Source organism: Oryzias latipes, chromosome 5, assembly GCF_002234675.1.
Source record: "Oryzias latipes chromosome 5, ASM223467v1".
Lineage (NCBI taxonomy): Eukaryota > Metazoa > Chordata > Actinopteri > Beloniformes > Adrianichthyidae > Oryzias > Oryzias latipes.
In genome coordinates this window covers 24,830,079-24,850,678 of record NC_019863.2, presented here as the reverse complement: position 1 = coordinate 24,850,678, position 20,600 = coordinate 24,830,079, and the positions used below count along the sequence as shown (strand labels likewise).

The 20,600-nt window shown below is 39.2% G+C and overlaps 1 protein-coding gene across 2 annotated transcripts in view; it reads left to right on the top strand.

Annotated features, from left to right (window-relative positions):
• Positions 1–20,600, top strand: part of iqsec1 (IQ motif and Sec7 domain 1) — a 138,691-nt gene that overhangs the window by 33,239 nt on the left and 84,852 nt on the right. For both annotated transcript variants that reach the window (XM_023955126.1, XM_023955121.1), the window contains exon 2: positions 12,509–12,610. In XM_023955126.1, coding sequence (XP_023810894.1) covers positions 12,509–12,610 — 102 coding nt within the window. The remainder of the gene's footprint in view (positions 1–12,508; positions 12,611–20,600) is intronic.

Genomic DNA, 20,600 nt, shown 5'->3' with positions numbered 1-20,600 from the left:
AGTATAATAGAAGTTATCTTGACTGTTATTCAAATTAAATGGTTGTTGTGAAATGGTTATGATGTTTTGCTATTTGTTCATGTATTGCAAGTTATATTTTCATCGCAACATTGATCACTAATATCACATGTAGACTGCTTTGTTGAAAATGACTGCAGAAAAACACCCCCAAAGCATTATGTTTCCACCGCCATGCTTGACAGTGGGGATGGTGTTGTTGGGGTCATAGGCAGCATTTCTCTTCCCCCAAAAATGACAAGTTGAGTTGATGCCAAAGGGCTCCATTTTGATCTCATTTCATAACAGCACCATCGACCAATCGCTGTCGATGCTCATCACTAACTTCAGGCGGGCACGTGGGCCTTCTTCAGCTGGAGGACTTGACAAGAACTGCAAGATGTTAAACCGTTGTGGCGTAAAGGATTACCAATGGTTTCATTGGGGACTGTGGTTTCGGCTGCTTTAAGATCATCAACTAACTCCTGCCCTGTTATTTTAGGCCTATTTCTCACTGTTGTCATGGTCATGGAAACCCAATCAGGTCAGATGGAGTGATGGTCCTGTTCTTGTATTTTGGCACAATTGCACCAACAGTTGTCACCTTAACCCCTTAAGCTTCTTGCTGATAGTTTTTTAGTCCATTCCGGTCTTATGCAGGTCTACGATCCTCTCCCTTAAATCAACTGAAAGCAAACAGCTGTCTTCAATTCATGTGACAGTTGATTAGGAAAGTCTAACTGGTCTGTATGAAACACAATTTATTTATTTATTTATTTTCTTATACTTTATTTATCCCTCAATGGGGAAATTTTTCTCCGCATTTGACCCATCCCCTGGGGGAGCGGTGAGCTGCAGCTGAACTGCGCTCGGGAGGCGGTAGCGTTAAGGGTCTTGCCTAAGGACCCTCACTGAGTGATGTTAACTGCTCGCCATTGATATAGTAATTGCGCTCAATACCATTGTTTCTTCCCCTCCGGGAATCGAACCCTGGATTTCTGCATGGTAGCCGCTCACCTTACCAACCGAGCTACTCAGCCGCAAAACTTTTTAAAATTTTTAATGGTTACTAGGGGATTAAATACCTATTTCCCTCATTCAAAATGCAAATAAATGTATATAATTCTTTAAGTGGATTTCTTCATTTTCTCTGTGTCTTTCTATCTCTAACTGTTCTAATGAACATACCATTAAGATGACAGACTGTTAATTTCTTTTTAGGAGGGCAAACCTGCAAAATCAGCAAGGGTGCAGCTATTTAATACAACCTAAGGATTTCATTAATAAATTTGTGTAAAGCAGACCCAAATTAGAATGCAAAACACAAGAAAAATGTTGATACTTTTCATAAAATACCATAAACCCATTTTCACACATTTTGAAATTGATGAATCCCTGTGTGAGAAGTTGCAAGATTTTCCGTGGCAGCATTGAAGACGTATGACGGCAAAAACAAAAAAACAGCAAAGTAAAATGTCAGGAGAAGCAATTCATATAAACAGACTTGACAGCCCATTTGTGTACTGATGTGGTTTTTTTGCCACCGCTTTGCAAGTTAATAATTCATATGATAGAACGGGAATGAACAAAGACATTCTTCATCATAAATATGTTATAATCCCATCTATCATGTGGCAATCAATGGTCTGAGAGGCCTCCAGCTATACAACTGAAAGTGTGTGATACGCAATAACATGAACAAGATCATGCAGTTACATGTTACAACATTGTTTTATTCATTCATTCATTCATTCATTCATTCATTCATCTTCTAATCTGCTTTTTTTTCCCTTTCCGTGTCACGAGGCTGTCTGAGCCTATCCCAGCCACTTGCGGGTGAAGGCAGGAAACACCCAGGACAGGTCGCCAGTCTGTCGCAGGACCACAAATCACACACCCATGCACACTCATGCTCACACCTAAGGACAATTTAGATGAACCAATTAACCTATAAAGCATGTTTTTTGGACGGTGGGAGGAAGCCGGAGTCCCCGGAGAAAACCCATGCATGCACGGGGAGAACATGCAAACTCCACACAGAAAGGTCCCCCATTTATATTCTGGTTCAGGTCCCCCAGCCGGAACTTGAACTGGGGGCCTTTTTGCTGTGAGGCGAAAGCGCTAACCACTGCCACATTGTTTTTTAGTTTGTTTTTTTATTATTACATATAAATGTATATGTAACATTGTTTTTATTACATATACATTTATCCAGTTTCCCTCTAAAGGTGTCCAGGATTGTGAGGAGAGCAACAAAACTGTACTGCCTCTTTAACTGACAGAAACGGTTCTCTTTTTAGTCCTTTTACTCAAAATGAAACCTCTGCTTTTGGATGCACGCAAAAGCCTCCACAACCAAACTGATCATCTAAAACCTGTGACGTCTTTGAGTATTTATTTATTTTAAAAAATCTTCCTAAAATAGATCCAACACAATTGATGTCCTGCACATCGCTGCCTGTGAAGCTGCTGCAGGCGCGCCGACTGGCTGTTGCTGACATGTCTGATCCTGAATCTTTGGAAAACAGCTATGATGGTTTCTGATCTGTCATCTCTTTTTTATAGTCCTTTTCTTTTAATGTGACATTCATTAGCGCACCGTTTCTCCTGTGGTGTCACTTTCTCGAACCTCCAAAAGTAATGAGAGGAATATTTCTATATCCTGAGAGCCTGAAGGCATCAACGTTCACAACTCACAATAAGAAGACATGTAGACAGCAGATTTGTCCCTAGTGGTTTTTCATACAAAATGAAGTATGGATTATTATGTAGTGATGTAACACAAGCAGATACATCTGCAGATCAAAAGCGTATCAGCCCCTCCTTGATTTGTAGCTTTACTGAAAACCAAATATTTTTAGTGAATCTTTTTGGAAACTGCGGTCTACCTCTGATTCCACTTGCTGAACCATCTGAAGCCACAATGCCACTGATGGCCGGGCCCACTAAAGATCAGTGGTTTCACTAGTTGGAGGGAGGACATGAGAGGAGATAGTTGTTTAACATCAGCTATGAAGTTTTGCACTCTCCCTTTTGAAGTGGCTAATGGATTATATTTGATGCTCGTCTGCTTCCTGTTCTTACTTTTGCAATGATCAACCTTTTTCTTCTAGTGGATTTTACAGGGATATTGTGTTTGTTCCTCTGCCTCCTCCCATTACTGCAATTTTAACCTACCTTATTCATCTCAACACATGTTCCAGTGTTTCCTTTTATTTTTTCTCTTTCCTGTCCTCTCAGACCCCAACTGGCCATGACAGATAGTCACCTTTATGGAGTCTGGTTCTCCATTTTGTCTTCCATTTAGAGGAGGATTTGGAGGAAATGCTCTCCTTCATCCTCCCCCTTTCTATCTCTCTCAATAGGGAGATCCAAAATTCTACAATGTACTCAATATTATTGTAAAACATTTAAGTCAAACTGGATTTATTTGACTTATCTGGGCTGATCTAGAATGTTTGAACTGACTTGGATTTAAAAAATGTATTTAATTTGGTTTTAATGTAGCAGCCCTTCAGAACATCTGTGGTGACCTGGCAATTTATGAATAACATGTATTGAAATGATATTGACTCTTTATGAGTCAGCATAAAATAAGTCAATAGTAAAATTAAGCTTTTTCTTTGTACAAAATTAGAAATGAAAAGCAGTTATCTGTTTTTTTCTGTTGAAGATGAGTTACTGTTTTTAAAAAGGGCTGCTGGATGTTGATGAATGAAAGACTTTTTTATTCAGGCCTAAAGAATTGTACCGGTATCAGGTTTTTTTTTACCTTTTGTTCTGTTTCTGGATCACTGACCATAACTTGAAATACATTTTCATCCCTCTACGACACAAAGACTGACTGGTCTTCAGGTCGTTGCAGAGTCACTGTGTGTTTCTGTTGCTACACCTGAATGAAGAAGACCCTGCTGCTTCATGCGTGCACGGAGCTGAATGCGCGCTGCCGCTTGTTATGTTGGGCAACCTTCTTCTATCCAAAATTAAGTCCAGCCTCTTCCTCCTCACGGACAGAGGAAAACCTTATCTTAACATCTTTTGCAGAGACATTTACAGAGATCTGTAAACATTTATAGCACAACTTTGTGAAATTATCATCAAATCCATTTTGGTATATCCATAATCCTAGTGGAATTATAATCCTGCTTGTCTTGCAAAAAAGACGAGGGGCAGGGATCCAAACGTTTCTGCATTTTTAAGGTAAATCTGAGGGCAGAACATTTGATATGAAACCACTTTGTGCACACAGAGAGTGTGTGATGAACAGTCTGTCTTTGTGTGGGTCTGCAGGCAGCAGCTCTTCTGTGCAAATGGGGATTTTTTTTTAAACTTTTTTTTTTGTGAAGCTGGATCTGACACAAGAACAGAAGATTAAGTGAAGTGAAACTGCTGTCAGCTGAAGGTGTTGACGATTGAAAATGCACTTGAGGACATAAAAACAAAAATTAATTCAGATCATCTTTTCAACTTACATCTAAGAATTGCTGGTGTATTCATTAGGTTTTCTGAAGAGATGAAGGTTTGAAGCGTCACACCAGCTTTTTAAAGATAAAACTCTTCACGTTTAATGTGCTTTCAAGTGCCGGAGGGAAGTCTGAGTGTGCTGCTGAAAGAAATAAATCTTAATTAGATATTTTCTCAATTCAAATGTAAAAAATTGCTCAAAACAGAATCTGGATATCGAACTCTTACATTCATGTTTGAACTCTTAAGCATCAAAGAGAGAAACCTTTAGTCTCCTTTCTTCACTGCTTGGAAGTATCAATTTATTGTTTCAATTAGAAAACTTTAGGAGCTAATTAATTTTTACAACATTGTCAAATCCTTTTATAACGTGCACTTATTAAGGTTTCATTTTAAGCATATTTCTCACGTGGCACACCTGGCGTTATATTGTGACTGCAGTATTTGCCTCTTTCTTTCTTTTCTATCTTTCTGAAGCAACATTTGAAGCCTCTGTGCTGCAGCGAAGCAGCTTTGTCTGAGAAAATGACTAATTTACCAAAACACTCGCCTTGTTATGCTCTGCAGCGGAAAGAGGCTCATAGCCATGCAGACATGAGTGAGTAGAGCCTCATGGTACACATAAAAATGTTTAGTAGGAGAAAAGAAAAAGTTTAAACTCTTTAGAAACATTTGAAACGACTAATGAAACCGCTTTATTCATTTCAATAAGGAGAGATCTGAAGAATGCAAATAATAAAGATTTATTTGTGACACAGTAATGTGCCTCAAATAGTCCAAAGTCTTTTGGCGGTTAGGCTCTGGGCAGATGACATCTCTATCCTGGTGGGATATGCATGGACCATAGATGGATAAACCCCGGAGCCTAGACGCTGATGGTGGTTGAGGCCAGTCCACAACATAGTATTGGTCCAGGTGCAGAATGGGTTGGAGGAGGGCTGGCAGAACCGTTTAGAATGTAGAGATAAATGTCCATGAATTCAAAAGCCTTATAGAAATTTCGCCAAAGGTTCACCATAAGGTTGAAAGTAAACCAGATAGTTAGGAGCTGGTTAGGTTCTAGTTATGGTTATTAGTTGGAACAGTTTTTTACAGGGTTCCACTTCATTGGGAAGCTAACACGTAACCCTTGTGCTATCCTAGGCACTTTGATGTTGGGAGTTGGGTCATCTAGACCCACTAGACAGTTCACTGAACCTTTTTTCTTCAATGATTTGTGATCTTCACTGGTTTCCATGGATTACATGAAATCTTTCCACCTTTATCCACCTTTGTCATGGTAGGGAGAACACGTCAAAGTAAGGGTGGAGTCATCTAAGATAGCACAAGGGTTAAAGACCCACTCCAATCATATTTTGATTTATTTTCAAAGTGTTCCCAGTGGTCTTTTAATTATGATTATGCCGTTTTTAGCCAAAATCAAAAAACCTGTGTCGTTTTCTATCACATAGTTTTTACCTCTGCAGCAGAGCGACACCTCACCTTTGCTGAGAGGTCTCTGTTTACACACTCTGCCGCTAGCTCACAGCCCTCAAACCTCCAACCAAAAATTGTGAGCAATATTGAAGCTATCCAGCCATACAGGTTAGAGCCAGATGCCAGCTCAGACAAAGGAAAAAAAAAGACGCTAACCCTTACCCTACATGGATCTATTCATCTACAAGTGGATGCCTCAGAATGGAGCAGAGCAGAGAGCTTTAGGCCCCCCCAACGAATTTTCTACGTCACAAATAAGGTCTTTTCAAATTGAGTTTTTTGTCTGATTCAAAATTATTTGAATGAAGAAATACTCTGAAATTTAATTTTAATCCTAATTTTCGTAAAATGTGGCCCTCCATCTTCAGAAAAAAGCTGCAAGAACACGTGAGAGACACCAAAAAAACGCAATAATTTTCAGAGAGGGTCTTTAAGTAAAATAAACCTCCTGTCCACAGCCAAGACAAATCTCTGCATTGGTCTAGCTGCAGAGCGAGTTCTGATGATATCTGTGCTCGTTGGGTAATCTCATGAGCATACATTCTCATCATGTTCCATTTGGGGTCTTTGTGTAGTTATTTTGTCGAGGGACAGATGGAAAAAGATTGCAACATTACGTAAAGCAAAGCAGCTTAAACCTCGGTTTCATAACCAACAGACAGATCTGCATAATCAGAGATGACGACCAGAATTTGGGCCGGCACCCGCAAGCTTTACAACAAACTGTAAGAAGTTTTTGTGTGGCAAAATGTGACAGATGCTTGTTTTGATGAGCTTTAGGGGGGGTGGGCAAAGTTAGCTGCTGCTAAAAACTCCACAAATGATCGTGAGAAGTTTTTAAAGCTCCTGTTAAAGGAGTCATTTCCAACAAAGCAGTCTGCTTAGGAACTCAGAGACCTGTGGAAAAGATGGAAACAAATCACGATCACTGCAGGCACCATCATTCAGGGAGGTCATTACTGCTGACAGCTTTTAGATGTTCCAGGTCCTGTCTGTGTTTTCTATTCAAATATTCGTAATTACTGTTACTTTACAACCTAAACTGCTTGTGACTGTCCCACTCAAGTGAAATAATGTCAAAGGAGGGAGACTTTTGCTAATCCACCACATGCGCTATCAGGAAATCACATCAGAATATTGTTCCAATCAAATAAATGTGCTCAAATGGTATCAAAGATGGTAGCTGTTGGGTCAGAACACCAGATAGCAGCAAGGAGGAAGATCAAGGATGTGAGAAGAACTTTTGGACATAAATGGAAAGACCCCAAGAATCTCATGTTTAAGCAGAGACCCCCCAAATGACATTTCAGAAGAACCAGAACCTTCAACACAGAATGAAAGGAAGTCACTGAACTTTAAACAGACACTTAAAAATACAATTCTCAGGGTCAGAACACCCAGAAATGAGTGAAGGAAGAGTGATCACATAAAGATCCGGAAGTTTTCTAACAACACAAAGTAGAGCCTCAAACAAATTTTCTTGGAGAAAATTAAAAAAAAGCATAAAATAAAAAATGATGCCTAACGATGCACACACTGGTAATTCCTGCAGACCTATGAATTGCAGTAATGAGGTAAACTGTACCAAAAAACATGTATAAAGGAGAAAAATAGCTGAAGTCTTGGAATCTGGGAGACGTCTCCTGGTCTGATAGACAAGAATAGCTGAGCATCATCAGCACATCAGTGAAAATGTATGTTGTGCTGCCAAATAAGGCTACCCAATGGAATAATGCAAAAGCTAAACAGGGCTGGGCCAAGTACAGAGCCCTGAAGACTCATCATTTGAATAAAAAAAACTTATTATCAATTAAAAAAACATAACTTAAACCATCTTGAAGCAGTTCCAAAAAGACCAATAGTATGTTCCAATCTCTGCAATAAAATGTGTTGATCAGTCATGTCAAAAGAAGCACTATATGTCCAAAAGAGTAAGTACAGGCACATGTTTCTCTAGCCATACTTAATGCAGAGCTATTTCTGTGTTTTGATGGGTTTTAAATGATCACAGAAGCTCCTTAAAAGTATGACGTCTCCTCAGATGGTCGCAATTAAGGTAAGATGAGAGATGCATCAAGGCTAATTTTGCAGTGTCTTTAAAATGGTTTGCTCCCTTTTTGTTTCTTTAGTTTATACAGTACTTCACTTTTCATCAAGGAATAAATTACTTTAAATAGAACGTGAATTTTAAAAAGTCTTCTACTGTTAGGAAGATAAAAACTTTACTTCAGTTTTTTTTTTAAAACTTGTCCTGTCCAACAGCTGAGCAAACAGATGAGAGCTGAAGGTCTCTAGAGTTGGACAGATCTTACTGTTATAATAGGGGGATATGAATCTTCTGACACGAGATGTATATTTGTATAAACCCCTTTTGAATTTGAGGCTTAACTTTATTTATATTGATTATGTTTGTATTGTGGTGCTACCATTACTTTTTTTTTTTTTTTTTTTTTTTTTTTTTAACTTGTCGTGTCCAACAGCTAGGCAGACAGATGAGAGCTGAGGGCCTCTTGGGTTGGACATATTTTACTTTAACAAGAGGGGTTATTAATCTTCAGACAAACCAAAGGTATGTCTGAATAAACCCCTTTTGTAATTGAGGCCAAACTTTATTAATTTCAAACATGTCTGAAAATCTTTGGTGTTGGACCGGACGGAAAAGGAAAGAGGGGAAGAAGAGAGAGGGACGTTAGAGAAAGGGGGGGTAGGGGGTGATAATAGGAGGGGAAGGGGGATAAGACCATGAAGCAGCATAAAGCAGCAAGTTTACTGGTTGTTAATCATTATGGTAAGGTTCAAATGTAAAAAAAAACAAAAAAAAAAGGGCGGAACCTGTCCACACACACACTCAAATGTTATAAACACACCTGTTAGTTGCAAAAATGTCCACTTGTCGACATGTACACAAAACAGATAGTGTTCACACGCATACTTATGCCTTAAAACCAACTAGTGTGAAATATTTCAGTCATTCAGTCTGTTGAGCTAACACCTGTGCTCAGGTGAGTGTTTATGTTCTTCTAAAATGGATGGTGGAACGTGAAAAGAAGGAGGGAGAGTGCCCAGCCATCCCCACCCCAAGACCCCCACCGCACCAGCAGCGGCAGCCGGAATCCCCCCAACGCCACACGGGAACCGGCAGGGAACAACCGCCGCTGCTACCATTACTTTTGGGCTGCACACCCAAAAGGCTATGCAGCTGCTGAGGGTCTAAATGTTCCTGATATATAGGGTGACCTAAACATAAGCTGACATAAGAGAATAAACCTTAACATTCAGAAGACAAGAAGTTTCTCTTCATCACTGTATATCCTTTTTTTGTTGGACCGGATGGAAAAGAAGAAGAGAGTGAGATGTTATAGACGGGGGACAGGGGTACAATAGAAAAGGGATAAAAGAAGAGAAAAATGGGGGGTTAAGGAAGTTGGAGGATTATTCGACAGCATGGAGCTGTCACCTTTGACTCAGCTGTTATGCAACAACATGTGGTGGACTTTACAGCTCTCTCATCAGAATGGAGAACTGCAACAGTGACACTGTGAACCAGCTGCTGGAAGGGCTTTCTCAGCTGAGTGATGCTGACAGATGTGTTTGATGCTTCCATCTCTGGATAGAAGCTGACTGCTGCTGTGGGACAGATGACTGCAGTGTCATCTCAAAGGCTGGAAGGGCTCCAGGTGGACCTTTACAGCATTTCTGGTGATGGCTTGCTAGAGGGGCTGCTTGAGCTCTTTGATGCTCCTCTCCCATCATTGCACAGTCCTTCCCCTGCCACCTAAATAGAGGTTTGGCTTTGCTGAAGAACTGTGGAGTAATTGCTTTTTTTCTTTATGGAATTTATTTTTGCCTTCAAAGCTTAAGAACTTTTTGAACTTTAATTTTTATTAGCATTCTTGTTTTTCCAGAGGGATCTAAAAGGAAAAGCCTTTTTTATTTATGAGATTTTAGGCTTATTTCTTTGGTGGGAGAGAGGTGTGAAATAAAGCAAGAAGGCGGGAGATGAACTGATGGCAAGGCTGAAAAAAGTAATTGCTGCATATCTACAGTGTAAACCAAAATATTTTGACAAAAAAAATCAACCTTCAGGCAAAGCTTATTTTTGGAGATCTGGACAAATATAGTTCCATGTAGGATATAAGGACATGAGTGCTCATGATTGACCTTCACAGACATTCTTGAGGTTTATTTCTGAAAGTTGTGATTTCCAAGTTGTACCTCTTAGGAATATCTATCAAGACAGGATTTATTCTTGAACAGAAAGGCATGGAGGTCATGTTAACAATCCATCCAGGCACGAGGCCTTTCTTTTTCCCTTTTTGGTCATAGTGGGTGGGGGATTGAGCTGTTTTTATGATTCAGAAAGATATTAAGGGGTTTCCTGTTTGTGGCATTCAGTCATCATTCAGGCTTTTCTGAAAGAATGACACCATAAACCGTCAGGTTTTATACTTCGCTGGTTGTCCCACCAGCTCTCTCTCATGGGGGCTTATGTTGAAGATATCACTGTTTTCGTCAGATGGAGAGATGGAGAGAGTCTCTGTGAGTGTTTGCATTTGTTATGGAAACATTTAACTAAATTGAACTGGGCTATAAAGAATGTCCTGGCAAATAAGCTGTAGCTGGACTTCACTCATCCAAGGCTTTGTGTAAATCAGGGGATTAGAAGTTGGGGTCTCTAAAGAATGGAGTTATTTAGAGAGTTTGTGCCAGACTGCCTATACAGGACTGGCTGCTTCAAGGGTAATTTTGATGTACAGAATAAAGTGTGTGGCAGGAAGGAGGGGGCAATAAATCAATGATATTTATAAAAGATAAAATTTGTGCTTTGTACTGGGTTCTTTTGTTTGGGTTGACGGAAAGGTGGATGGATGCAATAGATATTCAAATTTTACTCTGTCTTTACTCAAATAAAACAATATTTGACTTAACTCCATTTACCATTTCGAATGTTGATAAGGATTCATTTTCAGAATCCAAATTGATTAGAGATTGTTCAGTCTGTAAATGTTCATGGCTGTTTTGTAAAGGGAGGGGAAGGCCAGAAAAGCTATTTATTTAATTGAGGACCCAAATACCAAAGTCAAGTTCTGTGCTTTCTCCGGTTCTGGGCCAACTTGAAAGGCCTGATTTCTTAAGGTATGCGAAATCAACTCATTCATTGTCTGTGTTTATTTCATAATAGTGAATTAGGCTTCTTAGGTTGATAACCTTGAAAAAAGAAAACAATTCCTTTAAAAAAATTTAAATCTCAAAAAAAAAAAAAACTAAATCTTGAATTCACCATTTACATATGTCTAAACTAAAATGTATTCAATATGACTCAACAAATGTTTTCTAACTTAAATTTGAGCTTTTTGAGTCTATAACAGTGGTTGCTCATGTTCCACTGTTGAGATGGAGTGCTTCTTTATTGCACTGAACAAGCAGAGGCACAGGGGTGTTTGCCATTCTTATTAAATGAGCGAACAGAGTGAAAGGGTGCGTTGAGTTTGCTGATTGGCCAAATTAGCAAGGGTTGTGACACCTAGCTTCCTTTTTTGAACATAAAAGCCAAAGATGGACTAAACACATAAACTAAACAAACAGAACGAAAAACAAAACATGAACTTCACTGCAACCAACATGAAGATGCTGTTTTAATGTTTAGGAGAACTTTGACACCACAGCTAAAGATGGAATTTGAGTTTTAACTCTGTAAAGACCCTGCAACAGACTGGCGACCTGTCCAGGGTGTCCCCTTCCCTCGTCCATAAGTGGTCGGGATAGGTTCCGGCAGCCCCGTGACCCCGAAAGGGATAAAGCGGAAGAACATGATTGAATGAATTAACTCAGTAAAGTCCACTACATCAAATAATTAACAGAATTTTTGGAGGATTTAAGATGTTTTGTAAACCCTTTGACGATATCCACAAAAACGTAGAAATACAATTTCTTGGATGAGATTTAGAAAGTATCACTCATAATATGTTGGGAAGTTTTAACTCACAACAATCTTAGATTAAGATGTAAAAATATTGGCAGCCATTGCCCCTAGTGGAATGATGATGAACTTCATGGTGGAAAACGTGTACCAAATTATATACAATGGGTTTTTAGAAAAGTTTTGATCACACAAATGAGGTAGGGGTCTCGGAAATGTGTGTATCAAATATGATACGAGTAGGTATAAGGAACGAAGATGATGGAGATTTTGGTTAACAAAAGATGCCTGTTGATTAGAGAGGAAAAAACACTCATTGGATTTTTATATTTATTCATTTGTTTTGGATTTTGTTATGGTTGATCTGCCGTTCATTCATTATTCTTTTTGAAAATCAGAAAATATTTAAGTTAATATCTCTGAGGTGGTTTTGCCTTCTGTGGTTTGTCAAGTGAACTATTTCCTTCTTTAAAGGTTTTCAAATTTCTAAGGTTTTTTCAAAGTATTGGATTAACATAAAGACTCTTTTTTTAAAAGGGCAATGAGTGATGCAGGATCATAGCATCATTTGGTGACTCATTATGAAGACATTTTTCTCACAAAGTGTACCTTTTCCTCCCTCTAATGGACCTGTCTCTCTTTCTGTTGCAGGGAACTCACCTCATCACCTGCTCAAGCCTCTGAAATCCCTCTAATCCTTGCTGCCCCTCCACGTAAAGGGTGTTATCGCAAATGGAAGTCTGCATCTTTTGGGTATGATAGAATATTTTTCTACTCATGAAGCCACTCACCCCTCCTGAAGCTGTTGTCAGATGTTTGATCTTCCATGGAGTTTGCTGTTTCAGCCTTGATATCAAGTCGAAAGAGAGCTCTCAGTCAGACGTTACCTTTGGCTGTTGAAACCTTGTTGGCCTAAAACTCGCTGAAAATTGAACAGCAGTCTGAGTAATCTAGGCTGAAGAAGTACATAAGTCAAGCATGTCTACTTTCATAGTGGGGGTTCTCAGAAAATGTGTCACGAAATCAGAGTCCAAGTGATGGCCTAGGTATTTGATAGTTTCTACCTCCAGGACAGATTTACCTCCAAGTGCTGGAGGAAGCAGATGTGGTGGGTTTCCGAGAAGCATGTGCAAAGCCCTGCTGATTTTATTATTTAGAAGCATGTTATTAGCCTCAACCCACTAATCCAGCTTTTGAGCATCTTTATCTATGTATTGTTGCTGAATTTAGTTTTGGGGATGAAGTGGAACGGCCCTATATATGTTCTGCTCATTTGCTTATCTGAGGATTTAGAAACCGTTTCTCAAGTGGGGATGTTGTATTAAAGAAAAAATATATATCACGGTACAGAGAAGCCACTGCACTCTAGTGGAGACAACAGACCATGAAACTTTGGTAAATGAGCATTGGTGTGTGTTCATCTAAACAACAGTCTTTCATATACCCTGTAAAACAACCCCTTAACCCCTTGACTGTCTGTTCTACTGGCTTTGGGAAGATGGCTGGATTGCTTTTTACACTTGGAAAACAGTATTGGCATTGGTTTCTCCAGTATTTTTCCAGACAAGCTGTCAACTGTGTCACCCTTTGATCAGTAATGGAACTGGAGTTTATGTCTTTGTTTTTGGAACCCCACCAGAGATCTTTTATGCTGGAACAGGCACAAGATCCTCAGGATTATCCTTTATCAATCATGACTGTTTTCTGTTAAGACTGGTAGATTTTTGAGGATCAAGTCTTTTTAGAGCTTTTTATTAAAATCCTATGCTGCAGGTTGCATTTCATCACCGTTTAACGGCAAAATACGAAACAAGCAAAGAAAAGGCATTACAAGTCCAGTCCTTGCTGATTTTGTTTTGTTTTAACACAATTTGTTCTAAATACCACTGTCACCACTTAAATGGCAGATTTTTTCTGTCATCTGTGGTTTTTCAAGTGAACAGATTTTTTTTAAGGGCTTGAAAATAGACAGAAAATAGACAGACGAGATAGATATTTATCTATTTATCGTTATTGTCACTAGAACAATTACATTTGTTTCCTCGTCCATGCAACTGTCATGCTTTGAAATAAACAACGAAAAGTGATAAATAAATAATACATAAATCACTCAATCACTAAAACAGAAAATTAAAATTAGATTGCTATGAGATAAAAGTGCAATTGTAATTTAAAAAAAACAGAATGCGCAATTAATAAGTGTTAAAAATGTAAAACCTGAAAATAATATGACATATAAAAGAAAACACAACACGAGCACATTGCTGTTAATTTTAAGCAAGCCTCCATGGTTGCACAGTTTAAGCAGTCTTAGGAAGAAGTCCAGATTTAATCTTAATGTTTCCTAGTCAGGTTTAAAATGTTTATTGGAGTGGGATAAAAACTGTTCTGTAGTTTTATGTTCTTACTTTGTTTGACCTGAGAATATTTAACTTACTGTTAATTTGCTTAAATTAAACTTAACAATAACAATAAAGTTGTTACTAGGCTGCTAGAAGTTGGAAGCTGGGGAAACTATGGTGCCCTGGGGTTCTGTTACGGTGGCCCAGAAGGGTCACAACACAACACTTTAGATTTAACAACACAAAATAACATACTACTGTTATTTTGAGAGATGTGATTACCGATGTTTTAGCCCAGTGGAAATTTCAGAATAAAAGCACTTCCTTTGCAGATATACCGGTACTTCCGTTGTGAGTTAAAGTGTTGTGAGTTATTGTGTTGTGATGTTAGTTATTGTGTTGTGAGTTATTGCATTGTGTTGTGACGAATTGTAGTATGTTATTTTGTGTTGTGTTGTGACCCTTCTGGGCAACCGTATTCTGTCCTCTTTTCTCATCTACTTCTACTCTCTTCTTCTCTATTCTTCATCATTACTTATCATTTAGTTCTTCATGCCTCTGTTTGGTGCAGTGCGATTCATGTACTGTCCCTCCTTCCTCCTGGGGGGAGTGGGCACCCCGGAGGTTTCTTCTTTTTTTCCAGATTCCGTTTCTTTCAGGAGTTTTTCCTTTCCACAAAGAGGGGTCTAAGGGCAGGGATGCCCAGTTTAGTTAGTCTGTTTTGTTAATGTTTTAGTATTATCCTATTGAATTCTATGCATATATGATCCTTTTTGATTGTATGCTTACCTTACAATTACCGGTACGAAGCCCATTGAGACGACTGTTGTTGTGAATTTGGGCTACATAAATAAAAATTAATTGAATTAAATGGAGCCTGAAGGCAACAGATTAAACAGGGGATGTCTAAGGTATTTTCAAAGTTTTGGATTGACAAAAAATCTTTTTTGTAAAGGCAACGAGTGATGCAACTGATAGTTTATTTTTATTCTGAAAAAATCTGTGTCAAACAAATTTGTTTACTTTTCTCAACATGTATTGGGGCTGTAATCAGTGACTCCGCCCCTCCCACAGTCAATAGCACTTACCAATTGCTGAATTAGAATCTTCTATCCTTCAGTTGTTTTCTCAGCTCCAGGCAGGAGAGAAAGAAGTTCACTCCTCTTTTAAACAGGTTTAAACAATGAATTTGTGCTCTATTGAACATTAATTCAATTCTTGCGCCAGTTCTTTGACAGAAGGGCCCTATAATCAAAAATTTCACACGTTTATGTAGTCCAGGTCTAAATTTGTGCCACTCTTAGCTAACTTTTTTTAACCCCTCATGAAAAACAATAAACAGATCTCCCACATTGCAGCGCGAGCTGTAGAGAAACTAACATCCATCATTAGCAGTACCATACATGACGCGAACCTCCATGGACCGAGTATCAGCACTATTACCTTTTGTAAAAAACAAAATTGCCCATCACTTTATGTAAACAATAATCATTGACTAATTGACTAATCGAAAAAATAATTGTTGACTAATCGACTACTGAAATAATCGCTAGTGACAGCCTTAATGTGGGATAAAATGTGTTTAAGTGGGAAAAAAATCCGTTAAAAACTGCCATCAGATTTTACTAAAAAGACAAATGACTCGATAGATGGCATGCAGATGGGTTGGACTTAGCATAAGTAGTATAAAGTGGAGGGTGCTTTGGTCTGCGCTGATGTCATGAATGGACCCTGCTGCAGAATTTAAATTTGTCCTCACATGTTCACGCTGCATGCATGCCTGTCTGCGGAGCACACACACACTGCTGTCCTCTCACACACTATGGAAAGTTAATTAACTGTTTTTTTGGAGGTCCACTGCAGCCTGTCCAGTGACATGGCCCCATTACCCACTCTTTAGCGGAGACCAGTGAGCGCTCATTCCCAGCTACTGCTTCACTGAGCTGCAGATTAGCTGATTTGGAGGTCTACACAGGAGTTTGGAAAGAAGTGAGAAACGGAAGCTAACAAGAGATTTGGGACCTCATTTCTAAAGGCTTCTAAAAAGAGTGGAAACCAGGTGGAAAGGTGCACTTACTAATCCTAATACAAGTTAAAATGCATTTCCATGTTAAATGCATTTCCAGTGGTCTTTTAGTTAGGATTTTGCAGTTTTTAGCCAAAATAAAAATACCTCTATCATTTTCTAGGATGTAGTTTCTGCAGAGTAGCTGTAGTTCATTAGAAATTTGCCTTTGAGTTGTGGGCTGGACTGTTGTTGTCAGACATACATGGATCTATTTGTCTGCAAGTGGATACATCAGAATGGAGCAGAGCAGGGAGCTTGTAGCTTTCCGTAGTAACTCGTAGGTCGCACTTACAATCTTTTTCCAACTGCATTTTCTTCATCTGCTTGTGATTTACAACAATTTGAAAAGACGAAAAAACTCTGAAATAGAGTTTTAAACTTAATTTTCTTAATATAGGTCCTCCGTCATCAGAAAAATGGCACAAGAACAGGTTAAAAACACCACGAATGCATTTTTCATCTGAATGGGTCTTTAACTCAAAGAAAGGATGCAGAAAACTGATGAAAGTGTTCAAGCAAATAATGCCTTAATCAAGTCAGAAGCAGCAAACACAGCATTGCATTTTTAATAATGTTTCTTGACTGTGTCACGCACATGCAGTATGTTCTGCTATAAGACAGCCATAAAAGATGAGCCACTAGTCTGCTCATTTGTCCTCCTACTTTTCTCTTCATGTGTGCAGCCCAACAGTGAATAATGCTGGGAAGTGAACTCTTAAAGGACTTGACTAAGCTTATTATGAGGTCTCTGCAGGCCAAAAAATTAATTCCTCATTTGTTATTTATGAACTTCATTCAAGTGAATGCTCTGATTACTGCAGCACAACCCCAAACAATCATGCAAATAATGCTTGGAGCAATCTGCTTCTTTTCTTCCCTGCAGCTCTGACAACAGGGCAGAACATCATTTCAACAGCAAACCAAACAACGGCTTTCTCTAAAAGAAAATGTGGCTTCAAAATACAATAATAGGGCTGCAAACCCAAATGTCCTGCTGCCACTCTGAAGACTTTCAGCACAGGAATGTGGAATTGAATGGCAGTGATGATGGGACAGGACGGGAAATTAACGTAAGGCAGAGCCGCAGGAACCACAGTGTGAGGAGATTGATGTATTAATGAGTTGGTGCCTTTTAAAGATGTTTTGTTTTTTTTCTTTAGATCCTCATGGGAACCTTTCCTCACAAACTTTCAAGTTCACATTGGCCTTACCCAGCAGATTGTGTGATCAATTTCTGTAAACGCACCATACGCCAAGCATTAGCAGTACCGTGCATTATGTGAATCCGGGCGTTCATTGATCTTGCGGTGACAGTTCAACCGGTTGAACATTTTCATGCTGAACTGCAGCAACGCAGCACTGTGACCAATCGGGAACTCTGATTTGGTGGTGACGTGTGGGTGGCGTCCGCTTCAAAACACAGAAGTACCAACCGCTGAAAACATGATCCTAAAGGAGACATTAATAATTGCCATATCAATCTGTTCCTAGAAGACAAGACGACATTTATAGGAACAGATTTGAGGGGTTTGCATATCTTTGACTTTGTACCAAGCCCCCTTCTATTGTAGATGGTGGACGAGCGCTAATAAACGGTAAATACATAAAAGAAGAACCTTCTCCCTGTTGCTACCTGCATGTCTGGTGCTGGTCCTATGTGAACACAACCGTCTGGATGCGCATTATTAAAACTGAAATGACAAAAAATGACACGTTGCCAATACCAATTAAGCATAGTCGATTTTTAATAGTTGCCAGCCCTACCCCACAAGCAGTTGAAAGTTCTGCTCTTCCGTAATTATTCAAGGTTTCAAGCATAGTGGCTGAGTGGTGCAGCGTCCGCTCGGAGATGGGGAGATTGTAGGTTTGACTCCACAGCCAAAAACTCCACTCACAGCTGTAACTGCTTCATTAATTTAGGGGAGGGGTCAAATGTTGAGAAGAAATATCTGTTGTTTAAAATCAATGCTGAGAACTCTCAGTTATATCCAAATATTAAACCAGGAGGTGTCACCCAGATAAAAAAAACTATAAGAATTTTCTAAAGACATAAAGGCTAAACTAATTTCTATTTTTTCCAACTTTTGATTAAACAGAGCTCATGGTTTTACATCTAAAGGTTTCAGGAATTCAACTCACTAACAAGAAACACACTAGATGGGATTCATATGGCCTCACATACAAAATGATTGTCTTTTATTGCGTTTTTATTCCTACACAAAAATTAGAACATCCTTCTTCAGAGAGTTACAGAGAAATTAGTTCATGCATGTATTACATCAGGATTGTGTTATCAGACTACAACAGAACTTAAAAAATAATTGTTTGTTTTGTAATAAACAGATTCTTAATAGTTGTAATTAATCATAGTAGTAGGTTTAGGGGCTGTCGTCTGGACTTCATTTTTAAAGTTAGAAGACGTTTCACCTCTTATCCAAGAGGCTTTGTCAATTCTTGTCAATTGACAAGATGACATTGTCCAGATGACAGCCCCTAAACCTACTACTATGATTGAATCAACCTGGATGAACGAGAGTCTTCATAGACATAGTTGTATTTAATTCAAATTTTATTTGAATTCAGTTTTTCTAGCATTTTGGTGAAGATAAAAACCTCAGTGGTAAGTTATTTACCGCCCCTCAAACTAAGGGGGGGGGGCAGAGGAAGAGAGGTTAACCTCTGATCGGAAGATCACAAGTTTGGTTCCCACCCAGCCCGCCCATGTGTCGAAGTGACACTGAAACCCACATTGTCTCTGGTGGTTATAGGTAGGTGCCAGTGTTGCGGGGCTGCCATCAGTGTGTGCATGGGTGAATGGGACTGTGACTGTGAAAGCGCTTTGGGCTTTCTAAGAAGGTAGTAAAGCACTGTAGAGGTACACACCATTTACCATTTCAGATTTAACAAGCTAAGCAGTGCTGTTCAGCTTATATTCTGTCCTACCATAATGGCCCTGTATGATTGGCGGGATCATGTGTATATCAGTACTAGTCTGCAAATCAGATCAATATGCAATGCTGATGACCACAGTTTTCTAAGAACCATTGATCTTAATAGGAACTCGTGACTTTTAATGTTCTGGTCCGTGTTGATCTGTTGGAACGTTTCTGCTTCAGTGTCAGGAAAGACCATCAACAACATGTCAGGGTTTGGTGATACAACGGTACTGAGGAAACGTATCTGTTTGATAGAATTTAGATCTATAGCATGCAGATCAACGCTAGCAAAGTCAGTAAGGTAAGATCCAGTAGACAGTTAAGAAAACATACTGTCTGGAGGCGAACTGTTACTCTTTGGGTTTTATAGCGAGAAAAATTGAACCCAAAAAAATGGTGGCATCTTGGTGCAGCCCTTTAAAGACCCTCTGATGAAAATTGATTTTTTAGTGTTTTTAACATGTTCTTGTGGTTCTTGTTTCTGATGATAGAGGACATATATAAAGAAAATTAAGCTCAAAATTGCATTATTTCATTATTAAAATTGTTTTGGATCAGGAGCAGATGAAAAAATACAGTTTGAAAAAGATTTTATTGGTTGTGTAGACAACACAATGAGAGGGCCACAAGCTCCCTGCTGTGCTCCTTTCTGATGCATCCACTTGTAGACGACTACATCCATGTATGTCTGTCTTCCTCCTCTGAGCTGGCATCTGGTTCCAAACTGGACAGCTGGATAGCACCAATATTGCTCTCCATTTTTGTTGCACCGCTAATGTTAGGATGGAGGTAGAAGGGGCTATAAGCAAGCAGGAGAGTGTGTAAACAGAGAGCTCTCAGCAACAGGGAGGAGAAGGTGGGGTGGGGTCGCTCCTGCCCACAACTCAGAGGCAAATTTCTGATGAAGTCCTGCCGCTTGGCAGAAACAATGTCTTAGAAAATGACCGTTTTTATTTTTTGGCTAAAAGTGACATAATCATATTTAAAGTGGGACTTAAATATGTGCAGTTAAAAGCAAACATGTCATCCATCCGTCCATCTTTTCCCATGTGTCCGCTTATCCAGAGCTGGGTTTTGGGGCAGCAGTCTAATCAAGGAGTCCAGGTCTGCCAGGGAGCCCCTAAGGTGCTCCTAGGCCAGCGGAAAGACATGATAGTTCTTCCAGTGTGTCCTGGATCTTCCACATGGGCCTCCTTCCAGTAGGGTGTGGTTTTGCGCACATGCAATTTCATGACAAGATGGTATCCTGTCGGACTAAAAAGCAGGCTTGTCTTCACAAAAGACATGAGCATTTTTTTTCTGATTTGAAACATTATTTTGTTACTGCATGACTGTGGGAAAGGATTGCCCATGTAGCCATTTTTCATAACTCTGTTTCTGATAAATGTTTGGAAACC